This window comes from Hydra vulgaris, chromosome 03 (genome assembly GCF_038396675.1).
Source record: "Hydra vulgaris chromosome 03, alternate assembly HydraT2T_AEP".
NCBI classification, from domain to species: domain Eukaryota; kingdom Metazoa; phylum Cnidaria; class Hydrozoa; order Anthoathecata; family Hydridae; genus Hydra; species Hydra vulgaris.
The window spans coordinates 27,680,001-27,700,302 of NC_088922.1; the positions used below are offsets into that span (position 1 = coordinate 27,680,001).

The 20,302-nt window shown below is 26.9% G+C and overlaps 1 protein-coding gene across 2 annotated transcripts in view; it reads left to right on the plus strand.

Annotated features, from left to right (window-relative positions):
• Window positions 1–20,134, plus strand: part of LOC100199055 (BRISC complex subunit Abraxas 2) — a 27,296-nt gene extending 7,162 nt beyond the window's left edge. The window contains exons 4-9 of one of the 2 annotated variants that reach the window (XM_065792823.1): window positions 1,446–1,512; window positions 5,611–5,719; window positions 16,887–16,977; window positions 17,072–17,206; window positions 17,613–17,697; window positions 19,827–20,134. In XM_065792823.1, the coding sequence (XP_065648895.1) occupies window positions 1,446–1,512; window positions 5,611–5,719; window positions 16,887–16,977; window positions 17,072–17,206; window positions 17,613–17,697; window positions 19,827–19,910 (571 nt within the window). In that variant the 3' untranslated portion in view covers window positions 19,911–20,134. Of the gene's footprint in view, window positions 1–1,445; window positions 1,513–5,610; window positions 5,720–16,886; window positions 16,978–17,071; window positions 17,207–17,526; window positions 17,698–19,826 lie in introns of both variants that reach the window. The other variant, XM_065792825.1, reaches the window with a different exon arrangement.
• The last annotated feature ends 168 nt before the right edge of the window (window positions 20,135–20,302 follow it).

The window sequence follows — 20,302 nt, forward strand, 5'->3', positions numbered from 1 at the left end:
AAACTTAATTCTTTGTATTTTTTATGAATATTTTACATTGTGGTTGAGAGATGTAAAAGAAATATGTTATGCACAAGCTCAAAAGACAAGCTAATGCGGAAAACATCTACTTTTGTTGATTTACAAAAGTAATGTAAGTAAAAGTAACATATAATAACTTGAGAGTTTTATTGTTTTATTAAAAAAATGCGTAATTCTTAAATTGACTATAAAAATTTGACTAAAAGATGTGCATTTTTTGCTTGTGGGTCTTTTTTATTTTATATTTTTTTGTTGAAGTCTTTAAAAAACATTCAAATACTATGATGATGAAACACATATTTTTGAAACAAAGAAATGAATTTTATAAAACTATATAATAACTATGAAGTTTATTGCTATAAAAATTTTTTGAAAATTTTCGGGAATTTTGAGCAAAATTTCAGAAAATTTTTAACCCTACATAACAACAATCTTTTAAGAAGATATTTGTTAAGAAAAGTTTCAAGGTTTTATTTAATACACTTACTTTTTTACAAATACTTTTTTTTTATAAACATATTCCTAATTTTTTTTTTATTTTTAAATAAATTCTATTATAAATTTATAATGAAAATTTTAACCAAATTAATTGTGTTTTTATGACATCAAACATCAATGGCAATTAAAAGAAAAATGATTTAAATGCATAGTTCACGTAAAAAAAAATAGCCCTCACAAAAAACTGTTTAAGCGAGCAGCTCACTTGCCATATCCATTTTACACAAGTTTTTCTCAGCTTGTGCACTCAGCTCTTTGTGAATAAATTTGCATAGAAATTTTATTATAAGTTCTTATAAATTTAGCTTTTGTTGGAGACTGGTACACATCGAATTATGTTGAAGAGTGTGATGCACACCAAGTTATGTTGGAGAGTACAATACATGCCAAATTACTACCAACCTATTTCAGATATAAAATGTAGAAAGATATTTAAAATTAAAAAATAGCTGTTAAAACAGAAAATAGTGTATTTGTATTAAATTTTATATTTTTTCAGTTATTAAATAAAATTGAATATTTTATTTTATGTGTCTAAAAAATGCATCAAAATAAAATGTGGCACAATAAATTCACATTTAAGTGTGAATTTGAAACAAAACTTTTAAAAAAAAATTTTCTGCAGAAGTAAAAAGTTTGTTGTGTATTGCAAAGGTATGAAGGAAGAGTGTTGCCTCCTCAAAAATGTTTCTTCAGAGGTCTACCTAAAAAAAAATTTTATATTGCATATTATTAATATTACATCCATCTTTAAAAAAAATAAGGCATCTAAAATTAAGAAGTTATTTTTCTGTTTCATTTAGTTGTTAATTTTTATGTTTGTTTTCTTAGAATCTCTAATTTATCTATAAATACAATTATTTTCAAGTACTTTAAAAAATTTCTTTTATGAAAAAATAAAATAAGTTCCTATTTCATTTACTTAGTTTCTATGACAATCTGGGTGATGTTTTTGAAAAACAACTTAAAGTTATTTTCAAGACTCAAGCTGAGGTATTTTTTTCCTTTTATTTCTGATAAATGTAGCTAACATAATAATAAGTTGTTTTATATTTAATATTATTAAATAAGTTTTATATTTAATATTATTTTTTTTATATTTAATATTTGATTCTTTAATAATTAATTTATTGGTAATTTATTGAGTATTAAGTAAACAGTTATTTTTGCTCAATACTCTAATAGCAAACACAAATAAAATTTTTATGTTTTTGCGGAGTTAGTATGTGTGTGTTTTTTTAAGAGTCTTAATAACTCATACAGTGACCCAGAAAGACTGCCAGGTTATATGTTGCATCAATTGAATGAGAACTTTTTTTTCAAGGGAAAAAAAGGTTTTTGAAATTCAAAATAAGGTGCTAATGGCCAGAAATGGGCCAAAAGAGGGTGTTTGGATAGTTTCCACCTGCCCATGGTTGATCAACCTTTATGGTTGATTATGATTGAAAATTTTATACTGATTAGAAACCTTATAAAAATTGGTCTGAAAGTTACTGGTAAATGGTCTATTTTAAATTTGAAATTGAAAATATATTTATTAAAATACAAAAAGCAACATCTTTTTAGAAATTACAAAATAACAAATTAATGGAAATTAAGTAACTTTTTATTTTTTGTTATTAACTTTTAGAATTAGTTTCTAGTACCATCAATTTCAAATTAAAGACTCTTTGACTAATTATTATGTTAGAAAATATATTTGAAGTTGTATCTATTGTAAGATACAACTTTAAATTTGCACTTAAATAATGGTGTACAGCGATGTCAAATTCTTTCCATAGTTAAAGATGTACAAGAATCAAACTTCAATCTCTATATATTATTGCCGAACTTAATAGTTTTAGTAGTAGCGATGCCCTTTTGAGCGTGTTTGACACAGAACCCTTGGAAGCCATTACAACTGAGGTAATGGCAAGAAAGAGCATCAGTACTCTCTGTTATAAGAAAACGTAAACAAAGTGTATACAAATATCTAACTTACATAAACTTCAAATTATGTAATGTTAAAACATACTAAAACGTTTTACAGTTTTACTTTCACTTAAAAACTGCATTGTGGTAACATCTTAATTTTGAATCTATAGCATTTATTTTCATTTTTTAGTCTTTTGTTTCTTAGATAGTTTTAAAATTTTAACAAACAACATGTCTGCATGGCTGGTGGTTAACTCACAGAGTTTCTAAAGCATAAAGATGTGATTAAAAAAAAAAAAAGGCAGTTGCAGCCTTTTTTATTTTTTTAATCTTTTATGATTTTTCTTTAACACAAAATAAAACACTTTTGAAGTTTTATAGATATTATATACATTATATATATAAAGATATTATACACTATAAAAAACAAACAGAAGAGAATTTTTAAAAAAACTTAAAAATTCTAAAATCATCAAAACAATGGAAGAAATTTGCTGTGACAAATCCAGCATTTTTTGGTGTTTGTGATTTAAACGTACAAATGTTTGGAGTTTCTCCATGTCTGGAAATTATCTTATACACCAAAAAATACTGGATCTGTCACTGGAAATTTGTTGTGCGTGTGTCATGGTTGAGATACTTATGTTATTAATGTGCTCAGGTAATTAGTCCATATAAGCTGCAGATCGTATAAAATAAAATTATGGTCTAAAACTTAAAAAAAAAATTGATAAGACGGTCCTGCTACTCCAGGAGGTGCTGCTGTAGAGGCAAAAGAAAAAAGAAAAGTTTGTAGGTAGAAAAAACTTTGAAATTTTATTTTAACAATTAAGTCTTTTTTACTACATTTATTTTTTTGCTAAAAATATATAGGGCCAGATTGATAAAATTGAAAATATATTGTGTTAAGGGGTGGATTTGAACCCTTGCAAAATGCACAGATGACAGCGCATTAAACCACTGATCTATCGAATTTATGTATGTAATAGAAAAAGAAACCATTTTATAAACTTATACCAATTTCAATTAATCAACACTTTTCAAGCGTGTTCTCTAAATTTGCGCAGCTTTATTGCATAGCATCTAGTATAACATAAATATAACAATAAACAAATATATTATATGCCAATGTAAAAAATCCACTTATATAATGTTTTATACGGAATATAACGAAACGTTTCTAATGATTACACATCTGTTTTGCTTAAACTGTTGTTTTTTTTTAATTTTTGTATGTTATTGTATTTAAAAGATTGACAAGATTGAAAAAATACGAAACGTGTTGTTTTATCCTAGTGGAAAATTTAAAACTTCAATTTTAGATTTGTCATGACTCTCTAAAATTATGTCATTTGTATAGCATTAAGTACAAACGTCCAGTGTAAACTTTTATTCTTTTGCATAAGATGAGTTGGCTGGGTGTATATTGCACAAGTTGAGTTGGGTGTATATTGCATAAGTTGAGTTGGCTAAGTGTATATTGCATAAGTTGAGTTGGCTGGGTGTACATTGCATAAGTTGAGTTGGCTGGGTGTATATTGAACGATCATGTATAATATATGTATTATATGAGGAAATTTTAAATTTCCTCTTTTAATAATCAGAAGTTTTTTTTGCTATATATAATTTTTTGCTATAAATATATACAGCAAGATTAAAAGATTTCAAAATTTATATAACACAAAAAAAAAAAAGTTGAAATTTCTACTTTAGAATAAGATATGTGAGATATATCCTTAGATATAATTTTCTTTCTTTTAAGGTAGAAAGTTATATTAAAAACAATAAATTGTCATACAATTTTTTTACTTAAAGCTCTGTGACTTCTTGGGGCACCTAAAAGAAGATTAAAAAAATAAAAATAAAATAATAATAATAATAAAACCTTAAAAGGTAGAAAATTATACCTTGCTAAGGGTATATCCCATATCCTACTCTAAGGTAGAAATTTTCGAAAAGTAGTGGTGTTCAACAGATAGGGTTTCAAGGTAGAGGTTAAATGGGATTAATTCAAACCAGATACTTGAGTGTGTTAATGAGTTAAAAAAAGTTGCTTTATCTGAGTTTCCTGATCTTGTTCCAATTGTTCAATGTTTGAAAGACTTTGAGGTTGTAAAAAATTATTGTTTTGGTAGAATGCTTGAGCTTGGATATCAACAGGCCAAACTAAAATTAAAGTATTCCTTTTTATCTGCTCAAGAAATTGCAAACATTCTTAGGGAAAAACTTTTAATAAGTGTTTAATAAGTTTTAGAAAGTGTGTCATGTGCAACCTTTTGTTGAATACCACAATTGTGGCTTATCTAGGTTTGCTGAATAATGGGGAGAATTAATTCATTCTGTGATTGACTTTAATGGAAGAAAAGTTAGTTATGTTTAGTAGGTTTATGTTCTATGTTCTATATGCTGGTTATATTTGCATTGTAAATAATTTTATGTTTATTATTGTTTTAATTTTTCTTCAATTCAATTAAATAAATAAAAAAAAGATTAGTAAGCAAAGAGTTTTCTATTTTTTATTGGATTCTGGGTGCACTTCACCTGGGTAATGAAAAATAATTATTTTTTAATAATTTTGCAAATTTAAACTTCTAAACTAAATATAGGGAGCAAAAAACAATTAATATGTAAAAAAATTCTTAAATGGGTTTGGGCCCCTCAAACTTCCATTTTACCCTATTTTCAACCCTTAGCACTTAGTTTTGATTTAAAAACAACTTTTTTATTACTATTATTATTATTATTATTATTATATAACAAGTACTCTTAAGTAAAAAAGGTTTGGCTTAATTGACACAACATAAAAACTGGCAGTCTTTTTGGTCCACCATGCTCATATAAAGACTCTTTTTTAAACCCCCTCACCCTCCCCCTCCCTCTCCCTCCTTCCTCCGAAAAAAAAATTTTTTTTAATTTTTTTTTTGTAAATAATATTTTTATGGAAAAACTATAAAAAAAAAGATTATAGCATATAAAGACTATAACTAGCATACATAAATACATTAATGTCATATACAAATAAATTAATGCTATGTATAAATATATTATACATAGCATTATAATATATTTATACATAGCATTAATTTATAAATTAATGTATAAATGTTATATTAATGTATAAATGTTATATATAAATATACAATATTCATGTGTTATGATGATTATTGGTGCTTTTAGGTGGTAGTTGGTATTTATTTTATTCGAAAAAATACCAGAAGTTCATTGAGTTTGCGAGAAAAATCTATTATAAAAAACATGTTGCATACTGACTTTTTTTGCCATAAATGTGAGTTTTTAATTTGAAAAAACTTTTTAATTTTTCCTTTACTTATATAACCATTTTAAGTTGTTTTACTGTTGTTTTATTTAAAAAAATATTTGACTGATTGTCAATCATGGGATTAACTTACGATCTGAATTAAAATTACTTGTAAATAAAATAATTTATTTTGTCTTTAGAAAATATGCTCACAGAAAGCTCAAGCTATCTAAACTTTGATTTAATTTTTGCAGTAAAATATCAAGTTGATCACTTAATCAACTTCATATTTTACTGCAAAATCGTGCAGTGGAAAATACTTTATCTGACTCTATGCTCTTTGGTTCAATTGTCATTAAAAAATCATATGCTTTCTGAAAAATATAAATCCATAGATGAATTGCAAATGTTTACATTTTTGTTTTCAAAAAAACATGCACGCTCAACTTGTAGGCAGAAAAAACAAATAATCTGAAATTTTCCAGCAAAAGACAAAGGTATTTGTATGTTTTGTTAGAAAATTCGTTCACTTACTAGTTTTTTAACAAGAGTTAAATTATTTCAATTAGTTGTTGTGTTGTTATTTACACAAAAAGATGTGAAAACTAATGTGGATTTGAAATTTATAAAGCTTCTTTTTGGAAATTTAACTTTTAAAAGAAGAAGATTGGATTAAAGCTAATCCACAACAAAGAGAATGGATTAAAGCAATCCATAACATATCATGACATTGAAGTTGCTCCAATTTCTAGTTTGATCCAAAAAAGAGAAAAGTATGCTAAAGTATATAAATGAGGATCCATATCAATATTATGATCAACAATATAGAGCTTGATAACTATAATGAGAAAATAAATTATGACACCAAACCACCTAATATTAAGTCTACTATTTCTAAATATTTTCAACACAATATTTTTTAAACAGAATTTTAAACTTTTTACTTTCAATTATTACAGTACTAAACTTAATTGAATTATCGAACTTATAAGCTAAACTACTTTTACTTAAAAATTTACTACTACTTAAAAATTTACTAAAAATTTTACTTAAAAATATTCAATTATAATGTTGTTATTTATTAAATTTCAAAAAAATTTAAAAGCAACAGGAATTGAAAAAGCTTATGAGTTATTGTTGTTGTTGTATAATATTTGCAGAAGAGCATAAAATATATACATAAAAGTTTTTAATAGTAATCAAAGTTTATAAAATAATAAAAAAAACTTCTATTTTTACAAAATAAATAAAAAATGTAACTAATTCTTTCACCCAGGCGCCAAGTCTTCTAAAGAAATGCATTTATAAGAAATTTTGAATTCTTAAAAATTATATTTACTTTATTATAAAGTGTTTTTATAATATAAAGTTTTAAAAGTATGCTTATAGGTTTAAAGTTTTGATGCCTTTTACGTACAAGTGCGTGCGCATGTTGCTTACAAAAAGATGTGGCGTAGCACAGAAACTCATCTATATGCAACCACTTTCAAATAATGACATTTCTTTTAATAATTTATAATCTAAAGGTTTATTTTTGCTGTTGCTAGAAAACTTTTTCTAAAGTTATTGTAGTTATGCAGTGGTAGAGCCCTCATAATAGAGAAGTTCCAAGTTCGATCCCCACCATGTCCCTGGTAGTACCATGCTCAACTTGTTTCTCCACGCAGCGTTCTTGTTCATCAAGGTTTATGTTTTAGAATTATAGAGTTGAGAGAAGGTTGTAGCTACAACTAAAGTAGCCTCCTTAACTTTAATGGCTTTTATGGGCTTGGGGCAATAAATTAAAATGATAAAAAAAAAAAAAGACTTCCGATTTAAAAGTCACAAAATAATTAATTCTTCCTAGTTTTTAGTATACAGGAGCTTTAAAAATATTAAAAAGCTTATGGAGTACTAATGGGAATAAAGTTAAGACTTTTAATTGAAAGGAACAATCAATTTTTGATCCTAGAGTCCTTAGGTATAATTGCAGCAAGTGCTCTGCGACTCCAGACTTAAAAACAATAAGTTCCAAGTCATTAAATCTCATGAATTTTTTTTCTTTTTGCAGATCATAGGTCAACCAAAATGTATAGAGATTCTGAACACCAGAGACCAGGAAAAAAGTAGAGATGTAAAGCCGGAGTCCTTTTGGGACTCTGTATCCCTTTTTTTAAGTGTTCACCAATAGTTTTTGGTATTTTATTATTTTCTGTGATGATATCTTCTTTACTTGACAAATCTTCAATGTTGTCTAAGGACTTTTTAACTAAGAATGATTTAAATTTGTGACTTTTAATCTATTTAGAAGGTCCAGCATTATTTTTTTATTTTTAGAATTTGAAAATGTTTCAAAAGCTTGATTGTAGGCTGTTCCATCTTATTTTGCAAATTTTTATTAAGGGAAGGTTTTTCCAAAATAGCTTTTTATATATTTTTGACAATCGTCATTTTTAGTTTGTGATCTTTTAAAAATCATCACAATTTTTCTAACTTTATTTATCACTAGCCCAATTTCTTTATTTGTAATACATCTACATCTTTATTTGTATTACACCTACAATTAATTGAATTTCCGCTATAAAGCAACTCTCATATCCATCAGCATCACTATCTGATTCACAGCTTTCACTAAATTCAGATTCATTATCCAAACTTTTTATGGCAACATCCTCTACTAATTGCCTCTTCAGATGGATTGATGCTGGTGTATTATAAAAAACTGATATAATAGCTAGCTGAATATCATGAGCAAAGCAAAGCTGTTGGTTAATCTGTAATAGTTTTCCAATTTTTTTCATTATGCACACAATACTATTTTCAAGATTTAAAATAAATATGAAGAGTTTTTAAGTAAAGTAACAGTTGGCTTCAATCCTCACTACAATCCACACTACAATACACTCTACAATCCTCACTAAACCCAAATTCTAATTATCTAAGACATGTACCAGAAAAAATCTGCGCATACATTTTAAAGGATATTTATTTAACTATTGTATTTCGATATTAAACGTTATATTTATTTTGAAAGTACATATAAAACAAGAGCTTCTTTCGCCACATTCACAAGTTGGTTGCTAAACTAAGAATTTTTAAGCGAATTTTTGCATTCCAATGCATTTATAATTGGAATTCAGTTTCTTGCGATTAATTGCTGAATAATATTGGTATCCTGGAAGAGATCAGAAATATGCAGCACAATAAGTTTCATCGTCAATAATCAAACAAAATTTTTTGACAAATAATTTTTTATAGAGCAGCTTTGAACAATGAATTGCAACATTTTCTTGCTTTTCTTCATGACAAGAAACTTTTTTCTTTTTATAAGATTTATAGTCACAGATTTATTTCTCTTCACTCTTTGTATAGTGGATGCATTTGTCTTAAATTTATTCGCTAAAGTTCAAACAGAAATCTCCGGTTTTCTATCTAAGGCATTTTTCACTTCTTTACCAAGATCTTGTCTAACAAAACATTTTTTTCTTCCACTTCCTGGTTTCCTTTTGATTGTACCAGTGTCCTTAAATCGTTTCACAACGCTCTGTACTGTTCTCTAAGCAATCTACAGCTCTTTCGAAATTGTTTTGTTTACACCAGGAATTTCAACAAGAAAATGCTTGCTTCTTATCTTGATTTGATTTCGATTAACATTATCTTGATTGATTTTGATTATCTTATCTTGATTGATTTTGATTAGCATTTCAATTAAAAGTAATTGTTTTGATAACAGAGTTGTTTAAATTTTGGATAACACTAATATAAAGACATTTTAAAACAATTAGCTATTTAAAATGATACACAGTTTGCGTAAACAGTACATCAGAACACGTGCAGATTTTTTCTAGGTCACTACAGATGAGGAGGCTACTTGTGGTTATAACCCTCTCTCAACTCTATAACTCTGAAACACGAACCTTGACGAACAAGGCCGTTGCGCGGAGAAACAAGTTGAGCGCGGTACTACCAGGGACGTGGTGGGAATCGAACTCGGAACCTCTCGCTTATGAAGCGAGCGCTCTACCACTACACCACTACCGCGTGTCTTATTGTACCACTGTCTTATTGCACAGATATTGTACTATACCACTGTCTTATTGCACAGAATATTTTTTTCAAGATATTTCCGGAAATACGGATATTTTTATAAGTTTTTTTTTTTTCTGGATATCTAATAATTTTCTGGAAATACATTTTTAAAATATTTTTTTTTGTCATCAAACAATTAAAACAGTAAAGGTAATAATTTTTTTATATAAATTACATTAATTTATAAACTCTATAAGTATTGAAATACTTTTCTTTTATATAAAAGAATGCCTACCAAAACCCATTCTTTTCTTAGACATTTTCTGAGATATTTTTAGTTACACAAAATGCATTTTTATTTCCAAATTTTTTCAGATATTTCTTAAAAATACTTTCCGAATTTTTTAAATGTGACCAGGATAATCTCTGCAATTTTGTACATTTATATACAAGTAACGGAGAATGTGCTTGTTCCTCATTTAAATTTATTTTATGTAACTAAAGTAGATACGTAGAGCTTTTGTTGATCTGCCAGAATGTAACTGAAGTAGATACGTAGAGCTTTCGTTGATCTGCCAGTAATTTTCAATATTTGTTTGCAATGGTTTAGTTTACACATAGCTGTTTCACTTTCTTTGTTGCACAGAAAATGTTTCCATCAGGGGTATATATAGGGGTTTTGCTGTTAAACTCTATGAAGTTCGGCATAGTATCCTAATTTGATGAATCAAAGAAATATTAGTACTTATTAAATATTTCAACTTTCTTTTAAAAAGTTTTAAAGTTTCATAAATTTAGATATATCTATTAAAACAAAAACACAATATAATTCAATGAAATTTTATAAAATATTTTTATTATTATTGTTATTACTTTTTAACTTTTTTATGGGTTCCATGGTTACCATTTCTTAAAAAACGCGTTAGTAATTGTTACAATTGTTAGACTGATTGGTTAAACACAAAACTTATAAGTCAATAATGAAAGCATTACATTGTATGAATAACTAAATTTCATACTCGGTTGATGATACTTTTTGTTTTATTTGACCCAATAAAAAAAAGTGTTTATCATAATTTTTAAAATCTCCAAATGCCGGGGTATTTCTAAAATTATTATAGGATTTCTGGTTTTTAATGTTATACAGTAAAGTTATACACTATACAGGATTTCGGAATTGGGGATTGCAAACCCTAGTCAAAACTACATAAAACGTGTGAAAATACCTTACTAATATGCAAAATAACATTAACAAATTATTTTATTCAGTATATCAAATAGTTTTAGCATAAATCATAAAATATTAGTTGCACTTTATTTCAAGGTTACATGGCACGGTGACTGAACAAGTAAAACATTTTAGATTTTTAACATAACAATAAATATTTTTTCTTAGATCTTGTCATTGTATTATAAAGATAAATTACAATACAATGTTTATTGTTATTGTATTACAATAATACAATATATTTTTCATTACAATATTATAATAATATAAGATTGACAATATCATAGATATTGCCAATCATATCGTGTATATATATATATCCAGTAACTTCCAACTTTAATTAGTAGTTGCTTGCAGCCTTGTAAGAAGCGAAGATGTTTAAAAAAAAAAATATATATATATATATATATATATATATATATATATACATATATAAATATATATGCTATATTATGGCCTACATAAATACAGAGCCGCACTTGTTGCTTACAAGTCCAAAAAACAGTAGGCCAGTTTTTACTATTTAATTATTATTTATTGAACCAATATTATCCAAATATTAAAGCAAGCAAATATATTTCAACAAAATATATAACTTGAGAAAAATATATAAGCAAAAAAAAATACAGTTATGGAAAATCATAAGTTATCAAAAAAAAAAAAAGTTTTGATAAAAAATACGAAAGCAAAACTTAGTCCTTCATCTTTTCAAATCTTTCCATTTTGAATTGATTGTTAATCATTATAAAATATATTAATAAAAGTTGTGTGAATATAATGTTGCCCTGTTTCTAAATGGTCAGAACACATAAAACAAATGTTAATTTTGAACAGTTCAAAAGCAGCTAAAGCTGAATTTTTTAATTTGTTGCAGTATTTAGTTAATAACAATTCTTTAGTGATGTCTAATAAGGAGCAAACATATTCTACCATGTTTTCACTAAGTTCAGTTAAACCTCCCTTGAGAGTATTTCCATATAAAGTGAAGATATTTTGTTAGTTTAAAGAAGATCTCGACAAAAAGAATATTTAAATTTGGATTTAATTTTGTTTTGTTTTTATACCTAACAACATGAATAACAACTTACTTTGAACTTTCACATAAATTATATTCTTCTATTTCATTTTGTAATAAAAGTAAAGCTGTTTCTAGTTCTTTTGCATCATTATTTACTGATACTTCGTTATTAAACCATGTATTCAATGCCAGAGTTTCTTTAATTAGAGATTTTATGCTGAATATTTTTTCAGAACTTTTAACTAGGAAATCCCTGTCCCTGGCTAAAAATACGACTTTTTGCTTACCCGGCCCCCGCACAATTATAAGATTTAACAGGGGTTGATAGCCTGGGCTAGAAAAAAAATACAATACCTATTATAATTATATATATACATATACTGCTTACAAAATACTGGCATATATTTATATATTTTTAAACTCTAATTTTCTTCCAACAAGATTGCAAGCAACCACTATTATGTTATGAGTTACTTTAAAAAAGATAATAAATTAAAATACTAGGAAACGGTTAACTGAAGACTTAAAAAGTTGATGGTTGTATAAAAAAGAAGATGAGTAATAGTTATAAAGTTTTTTTGATGTGCGAGGAAAAAAACTGGATTAATAAAAGTTTATATAGCATGAAGGGACAGATACAGTAAAAGGATGCAACTTGTTGAATAAGAAACCATGCAAGAATCAGATTTTTTTATCGTAATAAAGATGATAGCTTGTTTAAACATCGACCATGATGGTATTTGTAGAAAAAAGAAAGGAATGCAACCTTATAACACCGAGAGAGTGGCTCAAGCTTGGCATATAAAGCTGGTCTAATTACATTCACAATGTGCTTTTAGACTGAGAGTAAGAGGGTTGTTATTCGTCAATATAGGAATGCCAACAGTGAATAAATGAGTTTTGTTGTCTAACAAAAATTGTTTATTTTAAGTCCAGAATTTAAATCCATTAGCCACTGCAAGCCTTAGGCTGCTTCAGAAGAGTGGTCAGATTAAAAACCAGCTGCTTGTTCTAAGCAATCAAAAAGTGAAATTTTTTTGTCAAGACAAGAGTGTAAAGTTGAGCAAATAGAACCACTTTAAATTTTCATGAAAATTGTTATTGTAGATATTAATACAGGAGAAATAATACAGGAGAAAAAATAGAACCTTGTGGTACCCTTAAAGTTACTAAAGAAGAGAGTAGGCCTTGAAGAATAACTTTAATACTGCAGTTAAAAAGAAATAATTTAATTATCTCAAAACCTTTATATAAAGAAACTAATAACAGAGTGAAGACTAATCGCTGGATAGTTGGAAAGGTCAAAGTGTTTTGAAAAATTGGAACTACTTATTTCTGAGATTTCTGGCGAACACTTTTTCAAGACTATGGTGGAAATCTTGCCTGAAGCACAAACTGTAGAAGTGTTAAATTAAGAATTAACTTGGAGGCCAGAGTGATTTAGATGTTTAACAATGGGTTAATCTGTTTAACTGCCAGTAAGAGTATAGACATTAGATTCAAGAGTCAAATTAGAGTAAGATTTTTTTGCAAAAAACTCTGCCTTATTCTGGGGAGAAGTGAAAAGATCAGACCCATGAATTAGAGATTAAATGTTAGAGTTACTTTAGTTAATGACCTTGTTGAAGACTAACCAAAAATCTCTAGAACCTAAGATCTGAGATAAGATACAAGATTTAGTTAACTGAGAATTAACTGAGAATAATAAAAGGACATTTGTTCTTAAGAGAGATGTTCTTGTAAAAAAGATAAGAAAAACGAGTACTGTTTAATAAAATAACTGCTCAAGATGATGAAAAATGTGGAGTAGAATAATGACTTAAAATTGAAAAGAAAGAATAAAAGCTTCCAAACTTCCAGAAGGAATAAAAGCTTTCGAGATGTGCTTTATGCATACGTATAAATGAATGTAAACATACATGTTTGCTATGGGTGTGTGGTGTGACTTTAACAAGACAAGAAAAGAAAGCATTATCTTAAGCAGATAAAAATGTCATATAGAATAAAATTTGTAAGAGAAGATTAAAGTGATTTAGGTATCAGCATGTAGAGAGGTAGCAGCTTCAGGAGAAAATGGTTATGGTAGGAGTAAGAAAACTTGAAGATAGTGCCTTACATATTGTATGAGTTAGGTTTAGTACAGAAAAAAAAAATGCTCTAGATTGTTTATATTAGAGAAACAGCGTAAAAGAAGAAAGCTAAAGCCTGATGACAAATATGATGATGATGATAATGATGATGATCATAATGGTAATGATGGTTATGATTATTATGTTGATCATAATGATGTTTATATATGCATATATATATACAAAATATAACATGAATATTGAATAAAAAAATATACTTAAGGATGTATAATTGTTTATGCAGCCCGGGTCACAAACCTGGCCCCAGCTTCGGGGCCAGGTTTGTGACCCGGGCTGGGGCCAGGTTTGTGACCCGGCCCCAGGTTTGTGACCCGGCCCAGGTACAAATCTTCCTCTTATATATTATATAAGATATAATATATAAGAGGAAGATTTGTAGAATACACTAACATAATTTTTACGATATATATATCTTTATAAAAAATTTTTATTAATCTTCGTTTTTTTTCCTGAAAAATTTAAGCACACAAATTATATTAGGTGTCCTTGATTAAGATATATAAGACTAGACAGAATATCAAGTAAATGACTAGGAATTCAAAAATTTGCATTGGCTGAAAATCAGAGGAAGAATCTATATCATGGTTCTTTTAATAATGCACAAATCTCATATCCAGGAAGCACTCAGTTCATGTAACTAAATTTAAAGGAAACAAAATGCAGTAATCATTTTGGTAATCAAGCCTTATCTTAGTATTGTCCAAAACTTTGGAATATACTTCCAAATATCATTCATAACAAAAAAAAACACAACTGTTTATAAGGAAATGCTGAAATAGTATTTAATGCTTAATTGTGAACTATTTAAATAATTTAAAATGGTGAACTATTTCATCAGAAAACCCAAGAAAATTAAAACTTTTAATTATATAATAATTTGTTGCACAACTGAGCAAGTCTTTTTATCCATTATTCTGGTATAATACTATCTGTGACTTGATCTGGCTCTGTAAAAGAACTGACTATATGTTTCAGTAAAAGAAATTTTGTGATTTTCAATATTTTAAATATAAAAAAATGTTATACAAAGTGCTTTTCTTTTAGAATTTCTTAATGGAATATAAACTACTTATTACTTCTTAGTTCTTGAACTTTTTTAAATATCAAGATTACGTATGTTTTTTTTTTAAATTCATGCACACATATTTAGAGTTCAAAAAAGCATATGCATATGTCATATGCGCATATTGATCTATAAATAACAATTTCCATTGGTTTGATTAACATAAAGATTTCTTCATTTACAAGAGGAAATTTTTTTATATAACATGGTCCAAAAAACTTAATTTTGCAAAGTGCCATAGGCACTTCTTTAACCAAGCCACAGATTGCTGTTCAAGTAAATTTTATTATTTCAAAGAGTAGTTTTTATCCTTGAGAATTTCTTGAGAAATTTTATGTTTTAATTTTTTTGATTTCTAGAGAAAATTTTTGTTAGCATGCTAACATCAAGTTCAAACTGCATTCTTTGTTTTCTGGAAAGTTGTAAAAATTTTAAAAATCTATAAAAAATGATGTATTACAGAGATATGTAACTGAGAAAAAACCTAATGAATTAGGTTTACTTTAGGATTGCAAAACAAGTTGAAATACAATGGAAATTATGATAAAATGATTTTTAAGAGTAAAGAATGCTGTTGAAAAGGCTTTATCGGAGCTAAACTTAAATCATTTATGGAAAGTCGAGAAGATTCCACACTACTAACTGCTGAAGGGTCTTTAAAATTTTTATTTGCAAAGTTAAAGGAAGTTGATTCTAAAATAAGTCAAGAATTTCTACAGAAAATAAAAGAAATCAATATCAGAAGAAATAACAATATTGTATCTTTGTATAAATTTTTGCAAGACCCAAGTTCTGACGACAAACTTCTTTTTTTTTAAATCTGCACCAAATAATGAAATTTTTAAATCTGCGGAAGCCTTACTAAATAGATAGTGCTCCAATTTGTTTGGAAACAGAGAGTGATGAGAACGGCAATGATTTTGTTAATGCTGAAGCGGAATCAGAATGTAGTGTTAAAGTATAGTTATCTCTGTAATCAAGTACAGTTATCTCTTCAAGAACAATTAAACTTATCAATTAAAGACACTAATAAAGAAATTAATTTTGTGGATAATATTATACAAAAGTACAAGTAAAACAATAAGATAAGAATATAATATCTTTCAAACAACTGGTTCCAGAACATTTAATACAGTATTTCCAAAATTTGACTTTCAGTTAAGTGATGAAATGCATAATAAACTTCTATTGAATTGGCATTGTCGGAGTAGAAGCTTAAATTGTTTACTGTTTCTGGAAAGGTTTCAATGGCCTCTTCAAAAATAGGAGCGACAGGAAATTTGTTATGTTTGCTAACATCTAGTACAAATTTCACAAATTAGTACTGTTAAAATTGTCACTTTTACTTGACTAATTCTTGCATTTTTTTTTTTTTTTTCAGTTTTTTTTTTCAGAATTTCTGCTTATTCTTTTGCCAACTTTTCTTGGAATTTTTTTTTTGAATTTGTTTAAACTTTAATTTAATTTTAAATAATAGTTGTAAAAGTAACCAAATAGCTTTTGTTTTCCAATAATTAATTTTTTTGACTTAAATTAAAAATTTCTGCCACTCAAATTTGTGAATTTTGTTAGGATTATAAAATTTCAATAACATGACATCATCAGTTAGGTGATTTTTTTATCATTGTCATGTATTTAATGCACATATTTTATATGATTTTTTATATTATTTTAAAGTAAGTGTCAATATTTTTTAACATTTGATGTTTAGAAATTAAATTGTTTAGTTTTGTTGGTTCTTCTATTCACCCCACATTATGAGAGTAATAAAGCCACTCACGTTTTTGCTTACAAGTCTTTTATATGTACAGAAAATGGGTGAGAAAAAAATTATTTTATTATCATTATGGATTGTTATATGAACATTTTTTATTTCCTTATTTAATTACTTTAAATGGTTCTTTTTTTATAGTATTGTTCCTGTGAGTACAGACATAATAAACCTTGGTAACTTGGAAATGCGAAATTATGCTTTAAAATCTCGATTACTTGGATCTGAATCAAACCCAAGATCGCAATACCTAAAATTACTACAAGAAGAATTTCGGTAATTTTTTTAATAATGTTTCACAATAGCTAATAACAATGTAATTATTCATAGTTTTTGTGTGTTTTTTGTTTTTTTTAAATTTTACTAATAGAAATATTGGACAGAGAACTTTGTTGAAAATCTTTTATTAAATCATATTTGTATTAAATCATTTGTCAAATCTAAATTTAAAAGTAGCTAAATAATAAATTTTTGTTAAATGTAATTTTGTTTATATAAATATTTTTTTATTTATTACTTTTGTTACTTTATTTTTTTTTTTTTTCAAATACTAATTTAAAAATTAAAAAAAAAATAAGTAACCTCCTTGACTGTAGTAGCCTTCACTGGAGCTTTGGGGAGGTGAAAAAAATCACATCTACAATACTAATTATCCAATGCATTATTAAATTTAATTTTCAAGAGACCGGTTTTTCTCCAAGACTGGATCTGTTGCTTTAGCTGACAATACTTACAGTTTAATGTATCGCACTTTGTTTTCAATGAAGGTCAGAAAATTTTATTTTTTAAACTTATCATTATTAAAATTAATGGTTGGGGATGGCGAGGATATGATGATGATGAGGAGGAGGATGTTGATGAGGATGATGATGATGATGATGATGATGATGATGATGATGATGATGATGATGATGATGATGATGATGATGATGATGATGATGATGATGATGATGATGATGATGATGATGATGATGATGATGTTGATGATGAAATGCAAAATGAAAAACAAAAATCAAAATAATTTATACAAAATATATTATTTGTAGGAGAAACTGGGTATAATGGGGTACTTAAGAAAAAGTCATCTAAAAACTGGCAAAAAAAATTAAAATAAAAATAATTTTTTTTTTTAAATTATTTTATTTTTAATTTTTAAAAAAAATTCAATAAATCAATAAAAAAAATTATTTAAAATTTAAAAATGTTTGAAAAAAAACATTTTTCCTCATGCTAGGGGCAAAATGGGGTATACAATGTAACAATAACACGGGCTTTTAAAAGCAGATATTTGGGTTATAGGTACCATTGGGTGACTGGAATTACCATCCATTGGAACTTACAGATGGATGGTTAACAAAAGCACAGAGATAGCTAGTAACATCCATGTCACATGTATCAGCAACAGGGTTTGTTTCAATGAAATTAATATCAGTAACTTCTGCTGTCAAAAAGTCTGCTTTAGAAGAAACATTTCTATTACCTGGTCATGAGCCTGCTTTTTGAAAGCCGCTCACGGCATTTGTCATTAATGCAGCTTCCAGGTAGGTTTAGCCAAAAAGTGCAGCTATTTGAAATTAAGTGACCATGGGCCCAGGATTTGTTCTTAACCATTCCAGATATTATAGTCATAGTAAGTGCTAAGTGACATAAAAGCCAATGTAAAGGTTGCATTCTATTTGTGCAATAAAGAGGCAAACACAGAAGAATTACACGTGTAAACTATTTTGTGTCTTCACTTTTTTGGGTTACCGTGCAATTTTTTTCATAAAAAACTGTTAGAAGTTTATTCATGATAGTTGTCTTTCTTGAAAAACTTTTAGAAGTTTATTCAAGATAGTTGTCTTTCATGAAAAAGTTTAAGAAGTTTATTCATGATAGTTATCTTTCATGAAAAACTTTTAGAAGTTTATCCTTGATAGTTGTCTTTCATGAAAAAGTTTTAGAAGTTTATTCATGATAGTTGTCTTTCATGAAAAACTTTTAGAAGTTTATCCATGAAAGTTGTCTTTTATGAAAAAGTTTTAGAAGTTTATTCATGATAGTTGTCTTTCATGAAAAAGTTTAAGAAGTTTATTCATGATAGTTGTCTTTCATGAAAAACTTTTAGAAGTTTATTCAAGATAGTTGTCTTTCATGAAAAAGTTTAAGAAGTTTATACATGATAGTTGTCTTTCTTGAAAAACGTTTAGAAGTTTATTCATGATAGTTATCTTTCATGAAAAACTTTTAGAAGTTTATCCTTGATAGTTGTCTTTCATGAAAAAGTTTTAGAAGTTTATTCATGATAGTTGTCTTTCTTGAAAAACGTTTAGAAGTTTATTCATGATAGTTATCTTTCATGAAAAACTTTTAGAAGTTTATCCTTGATAGTTGTCTTTCATGAAAAAGTTTAAGAAGTTTATTCATGATAGTTGTCTTTCATGAAAAACTTTTAGAAGTTTATTCAAGATAGTTGTCTTTCATGAAAAAGTTTAAGAAGTTTATTCATGATAGTTGTCTTTCATGAAAAACTTTTAGAAGTTTATTCAAGTTAGTTGTCTTTCTTGGGCTTCTATGGAGTAAAGTACAAAATGCGATTTTTTTTTCACAACAATAACCGCTATTATTTAGGATACACTTATTGTAACAAATAAAATAATTTTTTATAGAGACTACAAATAATTTGCCAAGAGAACTTTATTTGGTATTGTGAAATTTTTAATTACACCATTTTTGTTTTGGGGAAGTGCATACTGCAAATAAAAACATAAAAACTTGTTTTATATTACATATTTTGCAATCACTAGTTGGTTGTTATCGTCAATAATTTATATACATGGTTATAACATACATAGTTATAAAAAATTTAATCTTTATAAATGTAATAGTTTTTAAATATGCTTTTTCGTATTTGCAGGAGTTGCAAGAACAAATACAATCATCCGAAACATCTATTCTTGAGTTAGAAGAGCTATTGAATAAGTCTATTCAAGATGAGTAACTTCAATTTCAATTCAAGAAGAATATTTGAAATAGAAGTAAGAAGAAGAACTTATTTGAGTTAGAAGTATTTGAGATAGAACTTATTTGAAAAGTATTTGAGATTATTTGAGAAGTATTTGAGATAGAACTTATTTGAGAAGTATAACGAGGTTACTGCAAATTTTCTATTTGTAAAGATAGATGACCGTATGGTTTTTAAAAATTAAAATTTCATGAATCAAAGTTTTTTCTAAATTAAAGGTGAATGACTTAAAGAAATAGAATTAAAAGGCTCGAAATATGTTAGACAAGTATATCCCATAAATGTTCAAAAAAAAGAAAAGAAAACGTTTCAGAAAAATTGTTAAAATGTCGCGTGCTATATTCTGTAAGTATGTTGTGATTCATAAA